The 16,200-nt window shown below is 33.4% G+C and overlaps 1 protein-coding gene across 1 annotated transcript; it reads right to left on the bottom strand.

The window, feature by feature from the left end:
• Positions 1-3,510: 3,510 nt before the first annotated feature.
• On the bottom strand, positions 3,511-9,714 carry LOC145004737 (leucine-rich repeat receptor protein kinase HPCA1-like). The gene is made up of 19 exons (XM_078963719.1): positions 9,506-9,714; positions 9,286-9,403; positions 9,011-9,082; positions 8,819-8,893; positions 8,644-8,715; positions 8,388-8,549; positions 8,231-8,305; positions 8,066-8,137; positions 7,703-7,774; positions 7,532-7,600; positions 7,367-7,441; positions 7,180-7,251; positions 6,802-6,936; positions 6,172-6,641; positions 5,704-5,853; positions 5,455-5,597; positions 5,069-5,288; positions 4,571-4,806; positions 3,511-4,174 (listed from the first exon to the last, which is right to left on the bottom strand). Exons 1-19 carry the CDS (start codon positions 9,597-9,599, stop codon positions 3,683-3,685), a joined length of 2,874 nt encoding a protein of 957 aa, XP_078819845.1. The 5' UTR covers positions 9,600-9,714; the 3' UTR covers positions 3,511-3,682.
• Positions 9,715-16,200: the final 6,486 nt, after the last annotated feature.

Genomic DNA, 16,200 nt, shown 5'->3' with positions numbered 1-16,200 from the left:
GTCTCATGGTATAAAGGTGCCAACTTTATGGCCATGAGAGCCCCATGCACATTGTAGAGCACCTTTTATGGATTTTTAAGCCAAAAACTCCATGCATGTGCACCAAGTTCGGAACTTTACGTATAAAATGGACATTAGGAGGCCAGATCTATGGTTTTAACGTGTTGAGACCCATTTAAATCGACTATATAGTATTGGTCAAGGATGGACTCGCCGAGTTGTTCTTAGGACTCGGCGATTCGAGGCGTAATGACCACCAAATCCACTCTGTGAGTGGACCAGTTGTTAGGGAGGGGAGTCTCGTGGATTTTTAGACGCGAAAAAGGACCTGAGAACCATGGGATTCGACGAGTGTATGATCAGACTCGGCGAGTCCAAGGCAATCTCCCAACATTTGAAGATGAACTCAACGAGTTGTTCTTACAACTCAGCAAGTCTAGGACAGGACTGGTTCATATGATGAGGATAAACTCGGTGAGTCGGATGAAGGATCCTTCGATGATTTTTATAGAAGGAGAACTCGTCGAGTCATTGCTAAACTCGAAGAGTAGAGACGTGGATGAGGACAGTTAAAGGGATAGGGACTCGACGAGTTGGCAGCTTAACTCGGCGAGTCAGGTCAACTGGAGGTTGACTTTGACATTGACTTTGACATGGACTTGGTCAGGGGTAAAATGGTTATTTTACCCTAAGAATAGATATCAAACTCTGAGTAAGTGTTTTGTGGGGATTATAGTCGGAGGATTTCCGGAGCAACAGCAGCCAGAGATTTCCCACGCAGATTATCAGCAGCTACTCATTCGAGGTGAGTTACCTTCCGGTAAGGGTGGGTTTAAGGCCACAATGTCGGCCCACCAACCAGGGTATTTGGTAGATAATTGTCTTTGTGATAATTATATTGGTAAGGTTATGTGCTTTGGTCATGAGATATGCCTGTGTGATATGTTATGTGTGTTAATGGTAGTGGTAAGGATTAGTCTTTCCCTGACATCGGTCTTTAGGATCGAGGGGTAGGTCAGTACCTAGTTATGCCTGACTGTATGATTATATCATGTTATTGTATGATAGTGGTAGGGGTGAAACAGTCCCCAGTTACCGGTTGAAAGATACCAATGACAGTTACCGGTTGAAAGATACCGATGACAGATACCGGTTGAAAGACACCGATGATAGTTACCGGTTGAAAGATACCGATGATATTATATGGTATGTGGTATGATGGGGGGAACTCACTAAGATTTGAGCTTACAGATTCAGTTTTGGTTTTAGGTACCTCTTCGTCTAAGGGGAAGGAGTCGGCGGTGTAGTAGCGCATCACACATTCACACATGATTTCGGCAATGAGCTTCTGGGATTGTACTTTGATTTCCATCACTTATAATGTTATGATTTTGAGACACGACATTGTGGTTTAAATGTAATGTAATATTGACAACGTTTTGGTAAAATATTTTATGATTTACTTAAAATAAAAATGAAATTTTTGGCCTCAAATTTTGGGATGTTACAACTCCTTGGGTTCTTGATGTTCAATTGTTTGATGCAAATAAATAGTGAAAACATAGATCCATTAGGTTGCATGTGAACTTAGGGTTAAGTTTTTTCCGCCACATGTTTTTTTAACCTAAACCTATCAAGATGTTCATCGATGATGCTCATGGATGACGCTCATGTTCGATGCTCATGAGGTTAAAGATTCAAGAAGCTACTGCATGGTAGATTGTGATTAGTTGATTCCATTTATGGCTTATAGGCCAATAGGCTTGGCCCATTAGGGTATTAGGTATGTTCTCTTCAGTATAAATAGGGATGTCTACTAGTCATTTGTTTGTGTCTTTGATTCTAAAGTGATAAGCAAATCTCTGTTGAATTGTACTTGTAATCTCTGTTTGAGAGCTTATAAATAAAGAATACTCCCCTCCTGCCCGTGGACGTAGGTCGCCTTGACCAAACTACGTAAATATTGTGTCTTGTGTGCTTTTGTTCTTGTTTTTTTTTTTCATTTTTCTTCCTAACACCTATGCTATTGTAAATGATTATATGAGTAATGATAATGTGGAATGTGAAAACTAAAAAGAAAGTAAAAATACATAATGAAAACTATTCAGACCATGATACCTTATAAGAGGCCTAGAGGAATCTATTGTGTGCTTTTGTTCTTGTTTTTTTTTTTTCATTTTTCTTCCTAACACCTATGCTATTGTAAATGATTATATGAGTAATGATAATGTGGAATGTGAAAACTAAAAAGAAAGTAAAAATAAATAATGAAAACTATTCAAACCATGATACCTCATAAGAGGCCTAGAGGAATCTATTAGGGGTAGTGTCTTCCTTTCATGAAGTAGATATCCTATTATGATACCTTGGTGGACTGATTTGGTTCTATTCACCTTGGCCAGTTATATTATGATACCTTGTTGGACTGATTTGGTTCTTTTCACCTTGGCCAACTATAACATGATACATTGATGGATTGAATTGTTATTTCCACATTGACCTTGAAATTGGAAACGAAATCTATGATATGATGAGATATGATATTTTATGTTATGTAAGGAATGATTTTCTTTGAAAATGCTTTGAAATGTTTTATGGTCTAAAACTCACGTAATTCATGAGACATTATTGTCTTAGTTATCTATTTTATATGACATATATCTCAGGTTACACTTAAAGAGAAAATATGATAAATGTAACTTAGAAGTTACGAAATAGAGAATGAAGTGGAGCTTATCGAGTTCCTTATTTATGATATTGATGCAATTCATATTTGTTTGTTATGGTTTGTATTGATGTTTAATGGTAACATCCAATGTTTTAATTATAAATGTTCTTATGGGACCGAGTTTTTATTAAATATGGGTTAATTCATGAAAAAGATTTTATAACCATAACTTTAAAAAAATTTGGAATGTTACAATTTTAACATTTAGAAACTAGGGGTGACCGGTAAGCATAAGTGGGTACACACACTTATTGTTTGGAACCGGAACCACCGATTCTTGAAACTTTTGAATCGAAACCAAAACCGATTATACCGGTTTCTTATATTTTGGAACTGAAATAGAAATTGGAACCATCAAGACCGATTCTAATACCGAATACCTGATCTCTAACTTTACTCATAAAATTCAGTCATTACAAACCATAATCTTTTTTTTTTTGCAGTTCAAGTCCCTATATTTTCTAGTTTTCAATTTTGTTTCCCAAACAACTCCGACTTCAAAGAAGTCTTTATAATTTCTAACTTAACCCTACTATGTTAACTTAACAAATTTAATCTAATTCTAATTTACTAAGTTAAGTCAAAGTCATACTTAATTTCCATAATTGACAAGATTGGCCCTTAAACATTCAAATTCAGTTGGTTAAATTAGAAAATATATTCATGAATGGTTAAACCAAAACATAGACAGAGTATGGTTGTATGTATTTCATTTGTCCAGTTAATTAATTATCTTATTAATTATAAAAGTTAATAGTCATTAAAAAAATTATAAAAGTTAATAATTCTAAAGTTTCCACTACAAACCAACATTGATATCGGAATCAAGGGCAAGTAGCTACATTATTACTTCAACATCCCAAAAAGGAGTCATTAAAGTGGTTTTTGATGTAAGTATGTTCAAATAACAAAAGATTGTGACAATAGTCCTTCGCTTGGTACTATAAACATACGTTATTTGGGTTCAATTTTTGTCGTGATATTGTATCCACCACTATAGTCAAAGGCATTACTAGTATTCCTTTTAAGCTCACCTTCATTATAAGGATGCTTAGGAGCACCTCCAACTGATCCTAATGATGATGCCGAATCTGAATTTGTGCAGAGTCCATCACTCGTTAAAATGGACTCAAGTGCTTTCACAACATTGCTCATCGTTGGACGATCTGCAGCTGATTCCTCCACACATTGCATCGCTAGCTGTATAAACCTCCCAAAACCAATCAAGAATGTTGTGTCTTCGAGATTAGGATCAATTAATTCCCTCAACCCATATTCCTCTTCATCAGTTTTGTCCATGGCTAGTCTCACCTCGCGCACAATGTACTTACCTTTTACAATTGGTTGTTTAGCTGTTATTAGTTCAAGCATCACCACCCCAAAACTGTATACATCGCTCTTATCAGTCAATTGTTGTGTCATGTAGTATTCGGGATCCAGATATCCCTGTAAACATATAGAAATGTTAGAGGTCTGAGGCACGAAGAATAGCTAAAATAAGAGACAGATTGGCGATGGATTAACTTGAATTTTCAAGATTTCATCAGTTTTATGATGTAGCAACAGTTAGCGATGGATTTAATTCAGTCATTATAACATAGTGACAGATTAGCAACAAATTTGAAGTAGGTCACTAGTTTTATGACGTAAATTCAGTTTGTTAAAAAAGTGAATCAGTTATATTAAAACCGTCGCTACTGTAGTCCATCGTTAAACTGTCACTACATTTTGTCAATCTGTCTTTATTACTTTTGTCACTAATTTATTGCTAATATTCCTATATATACATACTCCTTATGATTTCATTAAGGCGCTAAAAAGAGTTTTGAAATGGTAACATACCAGGGTACCCTTAACTTGAGTGGACACATGACCTTTTTCGCTGTCAGAGACTAGCTTTGACAACCCGAAATCTGCAACTTTTGCAGTGAGATTTTCGTCTAAGAGTATATTAGTCGATTTAATGTCTCTATGAATTATAGGAGGATCTGCAAGCTCGTGTAGATAAGCTATTCCTTTAGCTGAACCAAGAGCGATGCGAAGTCTCCTCTTCCAGTCTAGATGAATTCCTGATTTCCCTGCAATGAGTTTTTTTTTTTTATGGGTGAGAACATATACGTTAGAAAAAACTAATTTAGAAATGTACATTTAACACACAGTTAACAAGAGTGGAATGAAAACGACAAAGTCTTTAGACAAATTTTCAAGAAGTTCTATATATTGTATGTAACACAAAGTGACATTATGTCATTGTATCAAGATAGGGTTTAATTAGTTCATTTTTTATTTTCCGATTTTAAACAAAAAAGTTTTTCAAAAACAATTTGGTTTTTCAGTTACCTGACAAGCTTTCCCGAAGGGTTCCTTTGGACATAAACTCGTATACCAACATCTGCTCTCCTTGTTCAAAACAAAACCCGACAAGCCCAACCAGATTCTTATGATGAACTCTTGAAAGCAACTCGATTTCTGTCTTGAATTCGAGCCCACCTTGCATGGATCCTTGTTGAGCTCTTTTAATTGCAACCATTTGCCCTCCTGGAATCACACCTCTATAAACCTATCGATATAAGATCACAAAAATGGATCAAAACTAGCACCAAAAACACGATCAAACCAACAATATCATTCCAAAAGTTTGGTTTTCAATGTGTATTTAGAAAAAAATGACGCATCAGATTGCAACGAATAATGTGTTTTATTTGAGCTTGTATATATATCTATACCTTGCCATAGCCACCAGATCCTATTTGATTAATATCAGAGAAGTTTTTTGTGCTTTTCTTGAGTTCATCATAAGAGAACCATCTAGCTCCCTTCAATTGTGGTGCACCTCCTCCACTATCTTTAGCACTTGGAGCCCATGATCCTGTTCAAAAAAGTTAAAATTAGCCATTGACAAGATGTAAAATTGGTGGAAACCTAACTAGAATCTAGTATAGATGATGAACACTAGGAAATCAACGAGAAATTACCAAAAGGTTTGCTTAAAGTTATTGCTCTTTCAGCGCGTTTCTTTTGTTGAACAGCATAGAACACGAGCCCAATAAGCACAAGAATCAAAAGGGTGCAACCAATTGAGATCCCAATCACACCACCAACTCCAATACTTCCTCCATGGCCATCTAAGACACATGATAACTTAAACATTTAGTGGGTAGTTGATTACATAGAATGTTTTTGGAATCAATGGAATTTAATCAAAGAAACTGGAATATGAATGAATTGAATATGAAACTAATCATATTTGCACTTGTTAAACATAATGTCGCTAAAAAGGCCTGATAATTTTTTATAATTAGCAACAGAAAGGAATTTCCGTTGCTAGTTTGTTTAAAAGGCGACAAAAAAACAAGCATTTAGCAACACATTAACAAAGAAGATTAATTATCCATTTTCAAGTAATGTAAATATTTATGATGTAAACTTTAAACATCATTCACCTGGAAACGAATAAGGTGATGCAATAAAATAATATGGTCCAAATCCAGCTGGAGGCTTATACGTTTGATTACTCAAGAAAAACCCCATCATTTGAACCTCCGATCGCTTAAAATGCTTATCCTTTGATGGAAAGAATCCTGTATGCACTTGAAGATAATCATCACTATTAAAGAAAGGGTTTTGTAGTGAAACAGAGCCCTCAGTGAGACCTAATTTTGTCCAAAGGCTTGTTTCTAGCAAATGCCATATGGTAACATTAGACAAATCCCTAAATGAAGGCGCCCTGAAGAAAATCGTGCCTTCATATGGATAAGCACATTCGCAATTTTGAGGGCTCAGTTTTGAATCATGTCGACATAATTTGCTCCCACAATCAGCTGAGCTTGTAGAGTATGAGTTTCTCAATGTTTGAAGTTGGCAATACGTTGAGTTCTCAAGCGTAGTATCGCAAACGGGGTTCCCATAGAGTCTAAAGTTTTCACAAAAACAGAAGATAAATATTGCCGAATAAGTTGAAGAAAAAAAAAAGATCGCTAAAGCAGCTTCAGTCGTTTAGTGACTGATTAATTAGATCCAATCTTATTGTTTGTATTTTTGTATTGATGTTTATATTAAAAATTTGTTCTTACTCCAGTGTGTTCTTGTATTGGCTACTGAGTGTTGCATTGTCAATCTTATTGCTTTGCAAATCGACAAGCTGTAATTGATCGCTGATGTTGTCGCCCATATCAAACGTGTCATTGAAAAGATTGTTCTTGAATTTCCTATTCAATGGTATCATGGCTAAACTATAAGATTTTCTAGCTCATTAGTATCATCAAAAAGAAAATTTTTCCATCTACTGTTTCGTGGATAACCATACATATTGATAAACATTTGAGTGAATTAAAAAGCATGGTACATGTAAGAGATGATTAGTGCCAAATTTGTCAGGTAAGTTGTAAGGAAGAGTTCAACCGTTTTTCTGTTTGACCTAAAAAGTCAAAATAATGGGAATCGAATCTTACACTTGTTGAATTCCTGATAAACCGAAAAGGGCCTGTGGTAGATTTCCTTGAAGTGATCCAAATTCCATAACGCTGATAACGATATAAAGAATAAATCATAAGAAAAATTTTCATGAGGAAGAGAAGTCGGTACTTATTAGGCATTGAAAAGGGCTAAATCCCTGAATAAGTGTCACAAAAAACTTACAGTGTGCCTAAAGAAGGTAGGGTCGAAAACCAACGTGGAGGGTCTGATGCTTGAAATGAATTGTTGCTCAAATCCCTGAATAAGTGTCGCAAAAGTCAGATCGTCGTTAATCCAACTCTAAAAGTTCAAAGGAAGCTTTTGGTTTCTGATAATTAATTTGCTTACACATAAGTGAGTGAACTCATCCCAGTTAGATCAGGCAAAGCTCCTTGTAGATTGTTGTAGGCTAGATTTCTATATGTAGGTAATCAAGCAAGAACGAAAAGTCAAAGTCAAGGTCCATAACTGATTTCATGGGTATGATCTTTTTATCATTATACAAAGATATGTACTCACAATTCACCAAGGCTTGTGAGGTTGTTTAGATTTGGTGGTATTTCACCTTCCAAGGCGTTTCGATCCAGTCGACTGTTGCAATTGAAGCACGAAATAACATGATCATAAGTTATGTATTTTCGAGGCAGTTCTTGTACTACTTAGTTTATACAAAAAGATGGACAAATGCAAAGATTCGGACAATTTAGAGTTAAGAAGTCTTGTCAATTTAGCCAAGAATTGTTAAAAATGACAAAAGGTTTCGCTTTTTGCTACCAAAGTTCCATTGCTAAAGCAACCAAACTTTGATGCTTTGGTATTTTCACTGAAAAATATAATGTTTGTTTTTTACAATGATTCGTATTTTCTAGAATATGTACTTACAGGGCCTCAAGGGTCTTGACATATCCAAGTGTAATGGGGATTTCTCCGGTTAACTGGTTCCCATCGAAAAGTCTGTGATTGCAAGATCGAAAACATTCATTTATTCAGAACATGATCATTAATTAACTAGAAAATAATCCGCATTTACAAGTTCGTTCAACTTACATATGTATTAGAACCATGTCGGAGCTGAAAAGTTGGGAAGGAATTCCTCCTGATAACTTGTTCTTATTGAAATGGCTGCCAATTCACAAACATGATCATCAGTCAAACATTTTCACCAAATAAAGCAAGAAAGAAAGCCAAAACGACGTCGACTCACAAATGTTTACAATGTTTTAGCATATCCAACCCCGGATTCGTGAGAGTGGAAACCGGAAGTGATCCCGTCAGTTGATTCTCCGAGATGTCCAACCAGTAAAGTTTCGATAAATATCCCAACGAAGGAGGAATCTGACCAGTCAAATTGTTTGTGTTCAAAGCCCTATATACATCGATCAATCATGCATGGATCATATTATTTACGTCAAGAAGTTAAAACATATCGATCAAGAGATCACTGTTTCAAAGATTCTTACAGAAAAGATAGCTTCTTGAGGTTTCCAAGTTCAGATGGAATGTTACCGGTGAAGCTACACCCAGATAGAATCCTGAAAATACAAGTATTTTAACAATTAAGGGTATGAAATAATCTTAATTTGTACGTATTATATGTTTCCAATTTCAGATGGAAGGAACAAATTATAAACTTACAGTGTGTCAAGATTCCCGAGATCTCCTACCCTCGGAGAGATTTGACCTGTTAGTCCGCCATTAAAAGATAAGTCCCTGGCGTGAACATCAGAATATTATCAATGTCTCTTGATCATTAGAATTTAGAAATCCAATGTATACATCAAACAACGAATGACAATTGTCATAATCATAAAAAAGTTATGAACTCACAACGATGTTAGTTCAGAGAGGCCACCGATGTCGCCAACGAGTTGACCTACTAAGCTCATACTCGACAAGCCCCTAGAAAGAAGGTTCAACTGTTAAAAGGCTAGGAATTTAATACGTACATTGGTTTTGTTAGGGTTTCTTTTATTAGTGTATATATCAACTTACATCTTGATGAATATTGGGTTGTATACGTATATAACTTATATAAGGTTTTTCAGTTATGTTAATGATAAAGATGAGAATAATAGAATCAAGATGAGGGAAAGTAGACAGACAGTCCAATCACCCTGGTGTCTGTACAGTTGACACCTTCCCACGAACATGGATCATTCGATCTTTTCCAGCTTGGTGGCGTATTTTGCCACTGGTCTTTCAACGCTCGGAGCACCTCCGCTAGGGTGGCAATAAGCAGTCATCATGATCAGTTAATGAAAACATGGTTGCCGGAAAATGTGGTTTAAGATTAAACCAGGTATATCACACCATATTACTTACCATCTCCGGGATTAGTATCAGCAAAGATCACATTAACTTCCAAGATGAAAAGAAACATACAACACCATAACAACAGCCATACTTTGACTTCCATTGACGAAAAAACTCGATCGCAAGTTTAACAAAAATTTCTTCGTGACTGTGAATCCATGCGGTTAATTGATACTATCTTTACATGGCTTCTCAGGCAAGTTATTGAGCGATGAATTAAGAAAGATTTTGTGGTTAAATGATTAGGGTTTTGGTTAGCTTAGATAAGAAGACACATGGAATCCAACAGAAAAACAGGATGATGAATTATTGTCGGCAGTTTGCCACCATTTTAAGCCTGAATAGTTAATTGACAGATGGAAAGTGTTGGTGGTTGCTCCGCCTAACCAACATAAATCTCAAGAAACACCTTGTTTTGAAGAATATTTTTTGGCCGAACAATCATAAACTTTAACGTTTTCTTGTCTTGTTCTTGTTTGGATGAGCACTAGAAATGGATTTATGGCAACTATTTGTTCTATCGCATTTCAAAAAACTGAATTGTTTTTGGCATCTCACCTCATAGAGTATTGGTTTAATTACGCGATCTGAAAAAAATAAATAAATAAATAAACAAAAAGCGGTCTCATTGAGTATATGTATGTACTAGGGTAAAACCCATAGAACCTACGGGTGCTGTTTTTGAATTGAATTTTAAAAATTAATTATTTAATAAAATATTATATCAATAATTCTGATAACTTATAAATTGTAATATTTAATATTTAAATAATTTTTTTATTGGTAATTATTTAATTACTAACTAAATGGGAAGTATTTAATTAGGAATGAAGATTTTTTAAAACTATTTTTTTTTATTCATCATTCTAATTGGACATATGCAGATGATACAATACCAATGTGTGTAATAAAATTAACATAAAATACAACAATACGTAATTATAAAAAAATACAGTAATATGATGGATTAAGTGTGATTTCCTAAAATTGAATAAAACGACGTTACAAAAAAGTTGGCTACAAATTTCGAAAAACTTCCTTATAAACAACATTGGAAGTTTTATTTTTGAGTTTGCCATCTTTATCTAAAATTAATAATTTTAATCCCTCTCTACTCTGAACTCTAGATAAGGCAACATACAATTGTCCATGTGAAAAAACTGGATCTTTCAGAAACAGACCAACCTTTGACAACGATTGTCCTTGACTTTTGTTAATAGTCATTGCAAAACATACAGCCAAAGGAAACTGTCTTCTTGTGAAAACAGATAAGTTTTGATTTTGGATTCGCAATTGGGTTAATTGGGTTATTGATTGAGGGACGATTCGTGAAGAAAAATGCGAAGTCAAGAAGGACTGTGAAATGTGATTTGTTCAATATTGGGTTAATTGGGTTATTGATTTGTCAACAAACATAAATTTTACAAGCAAATATAATTAAAAGTTTATAAAATAAAATGAAAAACCTTTTGAACAGATTCGTGAAGAAAAATGCGAAGTCAAGAAGGACTGTGAAATGTGATTTGTTCAATATTGGAGTCAAATGCAGTTCACGTGTAAAAGCAAAAATGTTCGCATTTGGTAATACAAATCAAAATTGGGTTTCGCATATGAGGTTGTATGGATTGGGGTTAAAGATGCGAAGGTGATTATGGTTAATATTCATTTCGTATTTGGTGAGACAAACAACTCAAATGCGAATGAACTAAAAAAAATGACTGGAACATGCGAAGAAAGAGGGTGAATGAAGAATGTGAATTTTACAGTAGAATGCGAATTGGGGAAGAAAGCTAAGAATTTCGAATTTTTATTATACAAATTGATTGATTTATTTATCTGTCTTAATTGTTAACTGCGATATATCAAATACTTATCAAGTTAGGGCCAATATGGTCTTTACATATATAGCAATATTTTTACTATACAAATTGATTGATTGATTGATTTGTCTTAATTGTTAATTGCGATATATCAAGCAGATGAAGTAAGATCGATTGTTTTGAAATGCGATGTCAAATCTGTTGAAGGGTGTAATGATTATTGTTTTCGAATGGTATGTGTTCGATTCGTTATTGGGTTTGTATACAGGGATCGATTTTAAACGGAGGTTAAAGATTGTGGGAACGAATAACTGTTAAATTCGATGTTTTCTGGAACGAAGCCTTGGTTATTAAATGAATCATACGAAGGATCTGTTATTTGATTTTGGAATTGGGGCGAATAATCGAACGATTTGGAGTTGCGAATTTGATTTTGAAAAGCCAATCAGTTGGGTTCGCATATGAAAACAGATAAGTTTTGATTTTGGATTCGCAATTGGGTTAATTGGGTTATTGATTGAGGGACGATTCGTGAAGAAAAATGCGAAGTCAAGAAGGACTGTGAAATGTGATTTGTTCAATATTGGAGTCAAATGCAGTTCACGTGTAAAAGCAAAAATGTTCGCATTTGGTAATACAAATCAAAATTGGGTTTCACATATGAGGTTGTATGGATTGGGGTTAAAGATGCGAAGGTGATTATGGTTAATATTAATTTCGCATTTGGTGAGACAAACAACTCAAATGCGAATGAACTTAAAAAAAAAAAAAATGACTGGAACATGCGAAGAAAGAGGGTGAATGAAGAATGTGAATTTTACAGTAGAATGCGAATTGGGGAAGAAAGCTAAGAATTTCGCATTTTTATTATACAAATTGATTGATTGATTGATTTGTCTTAATTGTTAATTGCGATATATGAAATACTTATCAAGTTAGTGGCAATATATTTTATTTGAGTTATAACCAAAATCAACTAACTTGTCCAATTTAAAACAATAAAAGTATCCAAAAATATTCAAAACCAATAATATTTGACATCCTAAATACCCCAAAATAAAAATCATACCAAGCAATTAAAATATCTTTATAACCAAAACAAATGATCAAAATATATTAAATGTGTCTTATAACCGATAGAAACTCACTTTTCAATTTTTGGAATCAAGAGTGGAGTTTCCTCTGCGGTTGACTTTCTTTTAGCCTTAGTTGAACTTAAATCATATCCAGAATCAACATCATAAATTTCTTGGAGGTTGCGCTTCAAATCACCTGATATTTTGCAAGGACTTGTTGCGGTTGACTTATCAACTGTTGAGGGTGTAAAACTTTCGTCTGTTTGTGAGATCACATCCTAATTTTTAAAAAAAAATGTTTGATTCCTAAAAAAAATAACTAATATAATTAAAAGTTTATAAAATAAAATGAAAAACCTTTTGAACAGGCTGTACAACATCATCGGATTCCAAAGCAACTTGATTTAAGGAGACAGATTGAATACTCTAAAAAATAAAATGGAAATATGTTAATCGTTATGTACTTTAACATTAAAGAATTGTAAATTTTCAACAATAAAAAATTACATACCATAAGTTCTATTTTACTTTCCAATTCACAAACAATGGACATATATTATGTAACTCTGTGTAGATGTTATTATAGTTGTTAACATTGTATTCTGTAATATCTACAACAAAACCAAACTTGCGGTTTTTCAACACGTTAAGTTGCATTGGAAATAGGGCATCACTGTCTCCGGCCTGTAAGATATATTTTAATAAATTAAAAAAATTAAGTAAATGTTTTCTGATTTTAAAGGTATGAATAATATACCGCATCATGTATTTTTTTCAACTCGTAGGCACTTATATTTAACAACCTCCTTGCTTCCCTATCAAAAAGAGTCAATCCAATGGTTCCAGTACAATCTTGTACGTTAATTGGAATTATATACCTAAAACAAAAAATAATTATGTCATTGTTAGTGTTGTTTTAAGATTGACAAAATTAATAGAATGTGTCTATTGGGCATGTTTGTTCTATGATAGAATTAAAGTCAACAAACATAAATCCATTGACCGGACCCGAGAAATCATCACATTTTTTTAGGATGCTTTTCCAATCCAAAGTTAAGGTCTGTTTATGACCTGTATAACTAAAACCATTAGTAACAGCAGCCATATTGGGTTTTATAACTATATAACTTTCATCTTCCTTTGAAAGATGACGAAATCTGGAGAAATTCTGATTGAAGACACGAGCTTGGGATTGTGTACCCTGTTTAAAAAAAAATTAAAAATTATTATGTTCATGAAACATGTCTAATATTGAATGATGAATAAAAAATATATCAAATACAACAAACCTCCTCATCCATGATGATCATTTCAATGGAACAAACTTTATTATTTCTGACAAAGTTCCAAATTTTAAGCACCCGAACCTTGATATGCGATTTTTCATCTATCTGGTCAATGTTATTTAGGTAAACCTTATTTCCTATTTCCATTTTCTGCAATAAATTTAATCATTATAGAATTGTAAGGAAATTTAGCAACCTTTTAAAATGTATAGAACATCCTAACCAATAAGTAAAACAAAAAAATTATAAATCAACACATGACAATAACAACTGACTTAATGTACTCATAAAATTTTAAATTGAATAATTCATTTTATAATAAAATGGAATACAAACAAAAACAAATAATTCATATGAAATAATGTTTTAGATTGAATAAAAGTTTATATAATAAGATGGAACACAAATATATAATAAACATGAAAACGACAATTATACCGAAAATGCCCCTGCAACATACTAACACTAACAGATAACATAACAATGAGTAAAACAGAAAAATTAAAAATCAACACATAACAATAACAACTGACTTAATGTACTCATAAATTTTAAAATTCTAAATTTTTTTGAGATTGTATTTAGATAAAAACAAACAAATTTTAAAATTTCATACCATAAAAAAAAGTTATTGTGCACATCTTAAAAAGACTATTTTTATTTTTATTTAAAGAAAATGAACTTGTAATGTTTATTAGTTTTTCGTCTTTTAAACTGAAAAGGTAGAAGAAGTAGACGATTAAGAAGAATTACAAAAAAGAAGAAGAATAGAAATCATACAATGAGAACGTGATAGATACAGATAAATAAGAACATGGAGGAAATAGAAATATTGGTAATTCTGATTTTTGAATACACTAACCTGATATTTAATTCTTGAAGCGTTGCAGAATAACAAAGAATGAAGAAGAATACGTTTGCTGTGGTTTCTATGGAGCAGAATGGTAAAAACAAAATAACCGTATAAATGATATTTACGTTTGCTGAAAAATACTGCAGATTTTTAGGGATTTAATGATTGCAATATATTGAATTTGCAATCAAAATAAACAAACTTTCAAATTTAATCGTGATTTTCGAATCTGATTATTCATTAACATATTTTTTCAAATTATTTTCATAATCTTTATTCATTTAAAATTAATGCATGAATATTTTGAATGCAGTTGACAGCTAAAATTTCCTGATATATTGCATCAGTTTGAACTTTTATTCAATTTTCGGATTCAATGGCATTTACGTAAATATAGAAGAAAAAATGAGCGGGAAAACTCTATTTTGGGGGGCTGGGAGAATGCCACGTGGCCGAGTTCTACTTATTTATTAGAATTAGGATATGTCAATTCACTAACACAAGGCCAAGAGAGCAATTAAGGTCCAATCACTAACATAAGGCCCAGGAGAGCAATTAGGGTCCCAGCTTGTTTTTGTTATTAAGTTGCAAGAAAGAAAGCTTGTTTTCGTTATTAACTAGCAAGAAACAAAAGAGTCAAGAGTCAAAGCTTGTTACCTTCTTTTTCAAAGCCTAAAGAGTAAAGCCTTTTTCCTTCCTTCTTTTTAAGGCTTCTTTGATTTACCTTTCACCGGAGAGGTTACTTCTCGGATGACTAAAAATGTTTGATATTAGCAAGTTTACCCTTTTACCCGGCCCAAATGTATCTTATCGTGTCCTCCCAAAAAAGAATTCGAATGATAAATAGAACACAGGAAAATTATTTATAAGCTAACTAACTATTTTAGTTCTTCATATATAGGTAATGTTCTTTTTCTTGTACACATTAATGAAACTAACTTGTTTTATTTGTTTACATTTAAGTAATATGACCAGCTATTAATGTTTTCACCTGCTTTACCCGGTAGCATCGATTAACCTCAGTTAAAGTGAAATGTATGGATTCTTACGTGGACACTATACAGTTATAGCGGTTCAAAATCAAATATCAGTTAATGAACGATATTCGATATATAGGTTATCACGGTGGGTCATCGGTATTTTTATGTTATGTAGGGCCTTTGTAACCTTGTGTTTTATTGGATGAATACATGGTCATTAAGTAAAACGTATAGTAAATTAGAAAATGTTTGAAGCAAATGTTTATCAATCTCATAAAAACCCCACCATATATCTACGTTTTAATAATAAATGAAGTGACTTAATAAAAAATTTAGCTATAAACCCTATTTCACCGCTATCCCACCGATATTTGTCAAATATCAGTCAAATAGCGGTCAAATATCGGTCACTATCTCCGCTATTTATGGTACCGCTATTTAGTACCGATATTTTACTAGCTACCGATAACCGCTATCCCACTGTTATCTCACCGCTATCCCACCGCTATTGACTGCATAGCGTGGACATTACACCCGTTTCTCATTTAATTAGGGTTCAACAAGTTCAATTTGTCCGAAATCACCTCCTGATTAGTATCGATTCATCAAATTGAAGATTAGAGTTTGGAGTTGAAGTTACATGTTGAAGTCGACTGTAAGATGGCGTCCCCATCATCTACAGGTAAGTA

Source organism: Lactuca saligna, chromosome 7 (genome assembly GCF_052625555.1).
Source record: "Lactuca saligna cultivar CGN05327 chromosome 7, ASM5262555v1, whole genome shotgun sequence".
Classification (NCBI taxonomy): Eukaryota; Viridiplantae; Streptophyta; class Magnoliopsida; order Asterales; family Asteraceae; genus Lactuca; species Lactuca saligna.
Note: the sequence above shows the minus strand (reverse complement) of the source record. Positions and strands in the feature narration are given on the sequence as shown.

Bases quoted from the DNA above. Each gene is read 5' to 3' on its own strand.
- LOC145004737 (XM_078963719.1), bottom strand. From the start codon at position 9,599: ATGGAAGTCAAAGTATGGCTGTTGTTATGGTGTTGTATGTTTCTTTTC. The intron at 5,854-6,171 runs GTGAATGATGTT...CATGTGTCTTAG, and splicing joins ATCACCTTATTCGTTTCCAG to ATGGCCATGGAGGAAGTATT. The intron at 4,175-4,570 runs GTATGTTACCAT...ATATGTTTACAG, and splicing joins CTCAAGTTAAGGGTACCCTG to GGATATCTGGATCCCGAATA.